Genomic DNA, 11,377 nt, shown 5'->3' with positions numbered 1-11,377 from the left:
TAGCGACCCTGCAGTAAATGTTCTGTTATAATGTCAATGTTCTGTGAGTTAATGGCATGTTTGGAACTGAATGAGTATAGGTAGGGGGGCGGGGTGCGAGTGTGACTGGGACGGGGACGAGGGCTGTGTGAGTGCGCTTGCTGGTGTGTGTATGAACGAGCTGGAGGAGAGAGCAGCAGTGCACAGCTAAGTTGTTTTGGCGTGGTTACGGCCAACAGTAACCTGTACTGTTCAGTAATAAACGGTGGTTTTAGCTGTACTGAATCCAATCAGCAGGGTACATAGGAGTAACGTTACTGCTATCCTATTGTCTGTTATTGACATAAGACTAAAATTTTCAGTACGTCCTGCGCTGTGATCTGCGGAGGGATACACCGGTGAGCAGGCACAGACGTAGCCTGTAAACAAAACTCAGCTGTTTATTTAGCCTAGCAATATCTCCGGACTATAGTAGCTGCAATGGACGACTTTGAACGCGATTTTGAAGAGTTTCTTGTAGCGGACACAGATCCAGAGCCATACCTGTTTGAGCCGGAGCATACAGATGAGGAACTCCATGTGTTTGATGCTGAGCGGGCGAGAAGAGAGGCTGAATGCACAGAATGGGATTCGGTGCTACTGCTACCATCGTTGGGGAGATATATCATCAGGAGGAAAAGCGCCGCAGAGAGTGCATCACAAGGAGTGAAGTTGCGTCTTCTTTTCCTCGCAGATGACGGTTCAGCTTCATTCTCTCCTGTTGCGTGGTAAGTGTGGTCCATTCGCAAACTTTATAACTAACTAACTTCGTTGGTTTATTTATACATGCGAAGCGCGTTCTCTGGCTGGCTGGATTGTCCGCTCGGGCTGCCTTACATACATGGTGGCGCAAGATGGCGACCTCTCTAAAGCAAGGCCCTTGCTATATATATATGAAAGCATAATTATAAGGCTACGAAAACCAAACAAATTATATTTTATAGCGATTATACACTTATATAAACATATTAATGGGTAGAATATTCAGATTCAGATTCAGATTTGACAATAAACCATGCCAAATATTACACTCTGGCCCTTTAATGAACAAACTGATGGCAAGTCTGATGAACTGTACTATGAGGACAGATTGTTCTAGCAAATTAATGATTGGCATGGGAGAAATGATCCGAAGTACTGCTGTGATCAAAGGTCCAAGTCTGCCATGTGAAATTAATACCTGTTTTATAAGTTAGCCAGGGACAGTGTGAGTGCGTGCATGCAGTTTAAAAATTGGTGACATTTAGTGTTAAACTTTGTGTGTCTAAATCCTGCAAACTTGAATACAACAAATGGGTTTAAATAAAGCATTTAGAATTTGTGTGTGTGTGTGTGTGTGTGTGTGTGTGTGTGTGTGTGTGTGTGTGTGTCTCATTGAGAGGGGGTAAGGAAAAAGGGGTCAGTATGACTTTTGTGCCTTGCACGTTACCATGTTAGAATCTGTTGTAACAAAAGTGAGTTTGGATAATAGGATAATTTTGAAGAATCTGCTGCGAGCACAGTGAGGTAATTCCTATGTGAGGACATGTTTTTGAGATGTGTATAATTACTGATTATATAACGGGATCTCCCAGCTTGTAAAGTACTCACCCTCCCTCACTCTCGGCTTCCTCTGAGCTCCGACCGCCTGCTCTGGCCCCGGCGATGGTGCCTGCAGCCCTTTTCCTTCGTGTTGGTGTGGTCCTGTGGAGAGGGCTGGCTCGACGCGCCTCATCCCGTCCCCTCAGCTCTTCCCTGACTTGATCCTGCAGCGTCGGCAGAGCACTCTTCAATGACTTCATCTCCTCCTTTAGCTCAGACACGCACTGGATCAGGGCCTCAAGGCGCTCCAGCACCTCATCCTGACCCCTAGGCAAACCTGGACCATCCACCACCATGATGCCAGGCCCCTGTTCATTAGTGCGGTTGAGGTAGAACCCCGGCCACGAGCTTCTTCGCCTTGACCTAAAGCCTTGATAACACACCACAGCCAAACTGATGCCAGCCACTCCAGCCAGAGCTCCCAGAACCAGCACCTTACTGTCTGCCTGGGCCATCCTGCAGGCCTGTAGAGGACAGACAAAAATAACAAGTTTTAAGCTACTGACTTCACCAATATTTTGCAGACACTGCATAACAAAAACATGAAAAATGAAAATTGTGGAAATGGTTTTTTTTAAAAGTAACTTTATATCATAGCTTAGACTGTAGATTACTTTGGCAATTTATCAAAAAAATAATTTAGTCTATAAAATGTAAGAAAATTGTTAAAATTCCTGTCGCAATTTTCAAAAGCCCAAGATGATAGCTTCAAATTGCTTGAATTTTCTGACTAAAAGTACAAAACCCAAAGATATACAGTATCAATTTACAATGAAACGAAACACTGAAAAGCAGCAAATCCTCACATTTACTGAGCCACAGCACGCAAATGTTTGGCATTTTGGCTTAAAAAAGTCAGAAACTATTAATTGTTATTATTATTATTTATTTCTACAATTGTTGTCTATTGATCTGTCAAGTGTCTTGTCAGTTAAAAATGCCATTTTAATTTCTTCAATACATAAAAATCTACTGGTTTGAGATTATTTTTAACCATCTGACTTTATTCAACTTCGTATCAACTGATCTTTGAAATTAATATTAGGTCTGCAAGTTAGCCAGAGTGTGGGAGTATGTTCAGTTTAATAATTAATATTTTATGTTAGGTATTATAGTACTGTGACCAATAAATGGCCATAACAAGTGCAAGTGATAAACAGATGACACTTATAAAATATGAACACGGAGAGAGTTATAAAAAGTAATTCATAGTAAGCTGACATCTAGATGGATATTACTGTTAGACAAACACAATAGCAAAATTAATATCTCACTGGCTGACAGGATCAGTGTTTGCTGGTGGGTAGCTTAGAGTTGCAGACTACACTGTTATTAAACAGTTATAACTTGAATAAAATACTGATTGCAATGTTTCAGGTCACTAAGTCTGAAGCAAAATGACACAGTGATGTGAAGCTTCTCTAAAAAGCATACTTTTGCTTTCTATTTCTGGACATCATTCTCCCCGTGTGTGTCCTCGAAATCCCTCCTGTAATTTAGACATCAAGTGAGTGACAGCTTTTTTCACGGTTATCCAGTGACCATGCCCTTTAACCAACTCAACAATTTACCTCTGTCCTGCTTCAGGTGAGGAGCCCCTACTGCTTTAGCAAACGCTATGGTGAGCTAATGGAAAGCTAATGTAATAAACGACTGACGAGAAAGCGATAACCTCAATGAAAACGAACAGACAACAACAAACAACAACAACAACAACAACAACAACAACAACAACAACGTTAAGAATGGCTGACCACCTAGCAAAGATAATTGGATCAACACACTAATCACACAGCGTGTTAGCCATAAGACAGAGTAACAGCAGCTCTGTAACGTTTAAGCCTGAACACATTAAAATGCAGCGTCTAACGGAGTCTCCAGCATGTGTCATCCTTATTAACTTCATACCGTCATTATTAATGTTAATTACATTGATTACCTGCCAATGACAAAGTCTTGCTGCTAGCTAAAAGTCGCCAAACGTTGAGCTAACAGTCAAACACAGTTACTAACCAAGGTTAAACGGTTAAAAGGCGTTCAAATGCGCACCTTAAGTAAAACAGCGTCACAACAACACGTTACAAAAGCATGTTCTTTCTAAATTACAGCCAAATTGACAATAATAGAGCTCTTACTGCACAGGTAAGGAAGGGAGGCACTTCTGTTGACTTGACAGCTCGATGGTGTAACCGTCAAAACATCCCGTGTGCGCTCAGGAACAACCATAAAACGTTCCGGGCTTCACTTCCCGTCAACCTCACTGGTAAAATGACTTACGACTTATTTGTGTGGTTGACGCAAAAAAAATCCTCATCAAATAATCATTTTTTAACTAAGTTGATCTTACTAGGAACTCCAACCTTTTAAATTCGTGTTATCAATCAATCAATCAATCAATCAATCAATCAATCAATCAATCAATCAATCAATCACATTTATTTATAAAGCCCAATATATCACAAATAACAATTTGCCTCAGAGGGCTTTACAGCATACGACATCCCTCTGAACAGAACAGATCAACATAATAAATTTACAGTGTTCCATATGACAAAATGATACATAAAGAGAGACAAAGACAGAGAGACAGAAAGAGATTCAGGGCAGACAGTAATGACAATAGCTTACAACAACATTAATTTAAGTAATAATAATAATAATAGTTATCACTGCTGCCTTACACGTGCTGTCTGTGTGGAGTTTGCATGCCTCCACTGGTAGCCCCCTCCCTGAAACCGAACTGATACATATCAAGTGAAAAGGGATCCAAATTTCCATTAGGTGTGGTCTGCCTGAGTGTGTTACTGTAGATCGTTGACAGATTTCTGATCTATCCATTGTTACCTCTTGCTTTTTAAGTACTGCTGGTTAGACCAGCAAGGTGATGATGTCTAGAGAATAAAGAAATGAATAAACATTCAAGTCCTTGTTCTAACAATTTGGTACCTCTCATTAGTACTCCAGTCTATATACTATGTTTTAGAACATTTCATGGTTTATATTGCGTAAGGAACTACTAATCCATCTTAATGTGTGAAGGCCAGTTTTTTACCTTGTGCCTCCTGTATGGGTTGACCTTTTTAGTTATTTTTAGCACTGATTCTGCACTCACAGTACAACTTTTGTTTGCATCTTTCACAGGATATATCCATTTACTTACTGTACCCTGACCTACATATACTGACAGCATATACTGTATAGTCCTATCCTTTATATGAACTACAGAAAAATCCTCTATTAATACCTTGATAAAACTACAAAATCATTTTTTTTCTTTTTAATGCATGGTATAATACACTTTGAGTGTATATTTTTATGTTTTAATGATAGAATGTAGCTGTAGTGGTACATTTCAACCTATTTTATTTTTTGCTTTAGAACTGTATTCCTTGAAAAGAGCTGTCTTTCATCAACCTTATCTCTGCGACAAGTGAGTGAATAATCAGTGAGCAGCAGCAGTGCAAGGAGTGTTACATAACACTTGCTATATGAACAGGTAATAATAACAGCATTTAAAGGGACTCATTAATCATCAACAGTTAATTTATGAGTTTAATTTAAAGTAGAAAGTTTTCAGTCTCATTTGCCCCTATACTTTGGTCTATGATAAATATCAATAAGTCATGATCTTACATATTATAAAACCATAAATCAAATTTATGCTGCTCTAAATTATTATTGTGTAATAAGAAGCTCAAACAAAGACCTACCTCGATGATTCACTCCTCTCACAAGTGAGTCCCTGCAGTGATCTTGGACAGAATGTGCACCAGGATTTAAAAAAGTTACTGAACACTCGTATTATCACATCAACCTTGGACCAGGTCAGTGAACATGGAACTGTCCTTATAGGGTTTGATTCAAGTGTTACAAATGTTATTTCCTTTGTTTAACTACTGATAGACTTCATGTTTTCCACATAAAATCCATAGGTAAAACCCCACTTCAGATACAACAGCACACTTTTTTGTCTATTTGTGATTTTTGTTTTTTTTGACATCTTGTACTTATGTTTCACATTTTTGTTAGATGCTTGTGTTTTTCTTTTTCTCATTTTATCTTTGTCAAATGCACAAACAGATGAATTCACGATTAATGGTTTGGAAAAAAACCCAAAACAAAAGAAACAATGACCTCGATGACCTTAAGCGCTATTTCATTAAGTTATTTAAGTGGGATCACTGTGTTTATTTGACTTGGCAGAAGTACTGGAACTCTCTAAGTGGTTATTTCTTTCAGCCTATAGAGAGGTAGAAAGCCGTACTTGCTTAGAAACAGAGGTAACAGGGAGTTCCCTTGCATAATGTGATGTAAGGATTGCTACGTGCAGTTTCTTCCCTGCTCTCTGAACACAGTATTGTTCCTTAGCCCACAGCCTGCATTCTGCCTGCACAGGGAACAAAAAGCCCACCTGAAACCTGAAGGCATGGCGGCACAAAAAAAAAGAAAAAGAAAAAGCTTGCCCAGCGGTTCTGGGTTGGCCCCGCAGACGTAGATATGCTGATAAGCCAGGCGCATCCAGCCATGGCCTTGCTCCCATCGGGTCAAAGCCAGAAGATAAGCAGATATTGTCAACACTGTCGTTTTATCCACCCACCACACATCTGCCCAAACTCTCATACCACAGGGGGAGAAACAAAAGCACCCTCAGATTTGCTTTTGTGCACAGAAATAAGCCCTTAAACAATACTTGGGAGAAGAATCAGGGTGAAATAAGGCATCACTATCAGGACTCTACTGACAGACCACAGAGTGTGAAGACCAATTGTTTGCTGTCAGTATTCTGCTCGTGTGTATGAGGCATCTGCCTCAGTGGGAGGAAAACGAACTTCTGTAACAGTTGCGTGCCGTGTTTACAGATACTTTTAAGATTCATTCAGCCATAAAGATGTGGCAAGTGTTGTGTAACAGAAAGGCACAATACCATTCAGCTATAGCTTCTATGAGGAGTTGGGGAAGTCCAACTCATAGGCCTACACTTGCTTTACTGATGTCTATCTCAGCTGCAAGCACTCACTGTTCTTGTCCTTAGGCCTACCGAGAGACTCTGCTAGCTACTGTACAAGGGTGTGTTACCAAGGAGACGAAAACTGTAACAAAAATCAACATAAAATTATGAATAGCCCTTGACAGGAACAGTTGAGACTGAAAGGTCTTAACTGATGAGACTGTTGCATTTGAGCTCTGCCTTTAAGCAGTTTCCATTTGAAAGTGATTTGTGCACTCACCTTAGAAATGTCAACTATCTGGCACTGCATTGATGGTTCACTGCCTTGTCCCTTTATCTGATGATTGAGAATGGCTTGTTTGAAGGTACAGGTCTGGCTTTAGAGATGAATGCTCAGTCCATGGATGTATTAGAAGACTTGGATACAACATTTGAGGGGGGACCCCATTTATTTATATGAAAATTGCTCGGTGGCGCATGTAGCCAAAAAAGTTCTGTTTCCATGATATAAAATTATCCAGATCTTTGGCATTATGGGGCCCATAGAGCAAGCACACTAGAGACTAAAGGCAGCTGAGCATGGCCGAGTGGCTAACTTCCACTGGCTGAAAGGCTAGGTTTTGCATTCCGCTAACTTGAATGGGGACAAAATAACTTAACCATGCAGCTCTTCTACACTTTTGAAATCTCATCAAACAGAATGGATCAAATCGCGGGGCTTGTGTTGCTCAAATAAATTGATCCACTGATTTACACATGTTGCTTTCCCTATGTAAGTCTGTGGGGGAAAAAAGTAGTTTTGGGCCTAATGGCATCTTGTGACGGACCTGGACAGTGTAGTTCCACTTCTGACCACTATGTAAAATTGGCTGCAAGGCCTGGCGCTCTTCCTGGGGGCTTGGCTCAATCTTCTGAGGGTATACCAGAAAGGAGAAAGTTTATTGGAAACTTGTTCTGTGCACCATCAGTTTAGGTCCACTGAAAGTGCTTGTTTTGCCACAGACAGGCTCATATTGTAATTATGAGTGTCTGACAACATTACAGAAATGACCCTGCAGAGAAATAAAACATTTCCCTTCCCATCACTGGTCTGTTTGTTATTGTGACCAAGTCTCACTCAAGGAGAAGCCTGGTTCTGAAAACTTGCAAAAGGTGACTTGTTGCAGGAAAAAATGGTGGTAATGTTAGTGAGAGTTGGAGACAGAAGTGCTGGGAAGAGTTTGTTGTGTTGCAGTACAGTTAATTGTTGCTTGGTTATCTTGAAGATTTTCAGTGTCATGGTTGAATAGTTAGCTGATTTCAACAATGTGGAAAAGTCAGTGAGATTTCAGAGCAAGATTTATCCTTGAGCAAGACTTGGCTATACACAATAACAAACAGATTGGATCAGCAAAAGGTAAAGAAAAATGTCTAATTTCTCTTTGGAGTCTTTTCCATAATGTTGTTAAACACTTGAAATAACAGTATGAGCCTGTCAGTGACAAAAACAAGCACTTTAATTGTACGTGAAATGTATGTAAATCCTGCAGGGAATACACTGCAGCCTATTTCACTGCAACAGTCTCACTCAGTACTGGACAAGTTTTGGACCAATGTTGTGTCTCCATAAGTCATTTAGACAAAAAACATAGTGAAATATAATACAGGTTAAAAAAAAATGTAAAAGTTCCCTTTTAAATTTATCTATTGAACTAAAATACAGGAAATGCTGGCTCACAGAAAACCTCCTCACCTCGAAACCAGTTTTACCGAAAGTCTGGGTCTGTTGCCGGAATGGCAATTAATACCCTGAAACTCATTTACTGGCAGGTTAACTTGATCTTAACTCCTGATCCAAGGCTACTGTTTCAGGCTTCACCTTCCAACCATAAAGCTCAACCAGTGTTACCAATGTCTGACCCAACTGAAACCAGTCAGTGTGCACAGTGGTGTAGTGGTAATTGATGAGGTGGGTGTACTACTAGGTAGATAGGTAGGTTACTGATGAGGAAGTGGGCATACTCTCCTATATATTACAATGGCTTTTTAGCTGATAGGTGGGTATACTGTAACTGGATAGAAAAAGAAGTGGGTATACCCCTATACCCTCCACTACACCACTGAGTGTGCAGTATTCCAGACAGAGGAACCTCTGTTGCGAGTAGTTCTCATCATAAAATTTGTTCATGGACATGGTTCTACCAGATGACCAGTGCTCACTTGACGTGAATTAAACCTGGTAAAAACCAGTGCAGTATACAGTATATCTGTTTTTCATTAAAAAAGATGCAGCGTATTATTCCAAATGTTTATCTGTATTGTTTCAACCAGATGTGAAGATTTGCTTTATGGATTTAGTAGCCTTCCAGCACAGAGGACCTGGTATTGCATACATCTACATTCACATTTGTTCTGCCTGTGCACCTCTGCAGCAGCTCAAGTAACAGAGGTGGTGTGTTACCATTGTGTTATCTTGAGACAAGCAGTCAGATTGCCACTGTTTGCTGTCAGCTTTCCATTTCAGAATACTGTCTGCAAAGAAAAAGAGGCTGAACAAGAAGTGGGTCATGAGAATACAGCTTTCTTACATGTAGACAATGTGTTGTCTTTCTCTGTAAAACACACACACACACACACACACACACACACACACACACACACACACACACACACACACACACACACACCTCACCTACCTTATTAAAATCCAGTTTCCCCTGTCTGACAGTCACTGCACCCTGCTGTAGCAGACAAAAAGAAAGATAGGCTACTGAATATCCTGAAACAAGAATGGTCACAAAACCCACACAATCATTCCTACATTCATAACATGCTAATGTTGGCAGCTCAGACTTTAAACACTTTTTCTTTAAGCTGGAACATATTTGTGTCTGTATGCATAGATGATGTGATGTTAGATTACCTAAGGACATGGTCCTACAGTGTTATCTGTTTATTGTTCCGTTGCCAAGGTCATGACTGACATCAAGTCACTGGAAAGGTCAAGTGGCTGTGGGACACTGAGTTAGAACAATATTGTGATGTTTTTTCTTGTCTTTTTTGCCAAGAAAAAAAAAAACTTGCTGAATCAGTACCATAAATTGTTAAGTGTCCTTAGCTGGTTACACCACTTACAGTAGCGCTCACTTTGGCGCCACACCCATGTGTCCAACTCATTATGTTTGACAGGTTGTTGTTTTAAAGCCTCCATTGATTAAATTTGACATCACTTACGTCTGGAAACCCCAGTGACAGAATGTAACGAAGTACATTCACTCAGTTGGAGCTCAGCCCTATTTGTACTTTACTTGAGTTGCCTATTTCCATTTTACACAGACTGTATGAAAATAATGGATGTAGTCATCATGACGTCACCAGGTATGTGGACTCCCCTTTTAAAGCCTTGAGTCTGACATTTTGGCCGTAACTATCTTGGATTTTTTTGAGCTAGAAGTGACCATATTTGAGTGAGAGTCTGGAGCCATGGAGGAGTGAGGGATAGATCATGCTCATAGACTGTGATGAAGCCTTTTAGACAACCTGTCACTCAAAGCATCCACGCCCTTAATTATACGTAACAATTAAATAGCATTTAAACCACTAATATATGAATAAAAGCATACCCTCCTTTTAGTGGTCATGAACAAGAAAATTAGCTCTAGAAATAATTTCTGCTGTAAAGTTGGCCATTTTAAGATGGGGGTTTATGGGGATTGATCCACTTTTAGAGTCAGCCTCAAGCGGCCATTCGAAGAACTGCAGTTTCTGGCGACTCAGCATTGGCTTCATTTTTCAAGCCTCAAGGCAAATTTGCATTTCCTAGGATTGCAAAGGCACAACCTCCCCTATTCTCCCTCTGATTGGCTGGTATTCACTGCCTTTATTGTTTGGGTTGGTTTGGCTAAGCAAGAGAAGTGAGATTGGTTCGGGTCAGGGTAAGCCAATCAGAGGCAGAGTAGGGCGATTTATGCCGTCACTGTCCTAGGAAATTTTACGCCTATGAGCTTACTGCTTGCCATTTTATGCTACTTTAGACTTCTACTCCACTACATCTCAGTAAGAATATCCTACTTTTTTATCCACTATATTTATTAAACACATATTGCTACTTTTTACATTTAAAACATATGATGTGCTTACATGATGTGATGGAGTGCTATATCACAAATCTAATATATAAAGTATCTAAATATAAACTACAACATGAAAAACTCTTCATGTATTTGTTAGTGATAAAAACAGAATGACACAATATTCTAAAATAATATAACCATTTGAAAGGAGCGGTTCTGCATAAAGAGTGTGTTTTTACTTTTGATACATTTTGCTGATAATACTTCTGTACTTTTATTTAAGTAACATTTTGAATTCAGGACTTTTACTTGTGATATAGTATTTTTATTAATATTTTTACTTTTACTAAAGTAAAGGATCTTTGTACTGTACAGTTACGTGTGCACAGCCTATGTGCACTTTATATGTGCAAGTGCATAATCCATGTTCTTTTTTTCACATTTGAATTGTTAACATTTATTTTGCTGTAAGTTACTGACATTGACTTTCGACATTACAGTAATTTTGTAAATAATAAAATAATGATTTCAATTTTCCGCATTTCCTTTGTAATTAATGCCTGTTTGAAGTGAAATGGACATACTGCATACTGTGCATATAAATGTGAATGAGAAACTTAAAATGTTATACGAGCACACAATTTGAGCAAACCATATATACATATATACATATATATACATATATATATACACATATATATATATATACATATATATATACACATATATATATATACATATATATATACATATATATATACACATATATATATATACA

At 39.2% G+C, this 11,377-nt stretch overlaps 1 protein-coding gene across 3 annotated transcripts in view; it reads right to left on the bottom strand.

The window, feature by feature from the left end:
• Nucleotides 1–9,320, bottom strand: part of LOC126406625 (regulator of microtubule dynamics protein 2) — a 44,207-nt gene extending 34,887 nt beyond the window's left edge. The window contains exons 1-2 of one of the 3 annotated variants that reach the window (XM_050071037.1): nucleotides 9,223–9,320; nucleotides 1,609–2,063 (exon numbers count right to left, since the gene is read on the bottom strand). In XM_050071037.1, coding sequence (XP_049926994.1) covers nucleotides 1,609–2,054 — 446 coding nt within the window. In that variant the 5' untranslated portion in view covers nucleotides 2,055–2,063; nucleotides 9,223–9,320. Of the gene's footprint in view, nucleotides 1–1,608; nucleotides 2,064–3,734; nucleotides 3,806–5,309; nucleotides 5,441–9,222 lie in introns of those variants that run through there. The other 2 variants (XM_050071038.1, XM_050071039.1) reach the window with 2 other exon arrangements.
• Between the last annotated feature and the right edge of the window lie 2,057 nt (nucleotides 9,321–11,377).

This window comes from Epinephelus moara, chromosome 19 (genome assembly GCF_006386435.1).
Source record: "Epinephelus moara isolate mb chromosome 19, YSFRI_EMoa_1.0, whole genome shotgun sequence".
NCBI lineage: Eukaryota > Metazoa > Chordata > Actinopteri > Perciformes > Serranidae > Epinephelus > Epinephelus moara.
This window is presented reverse-complemented; position numbering and strand designations above follow the sequence as displayed.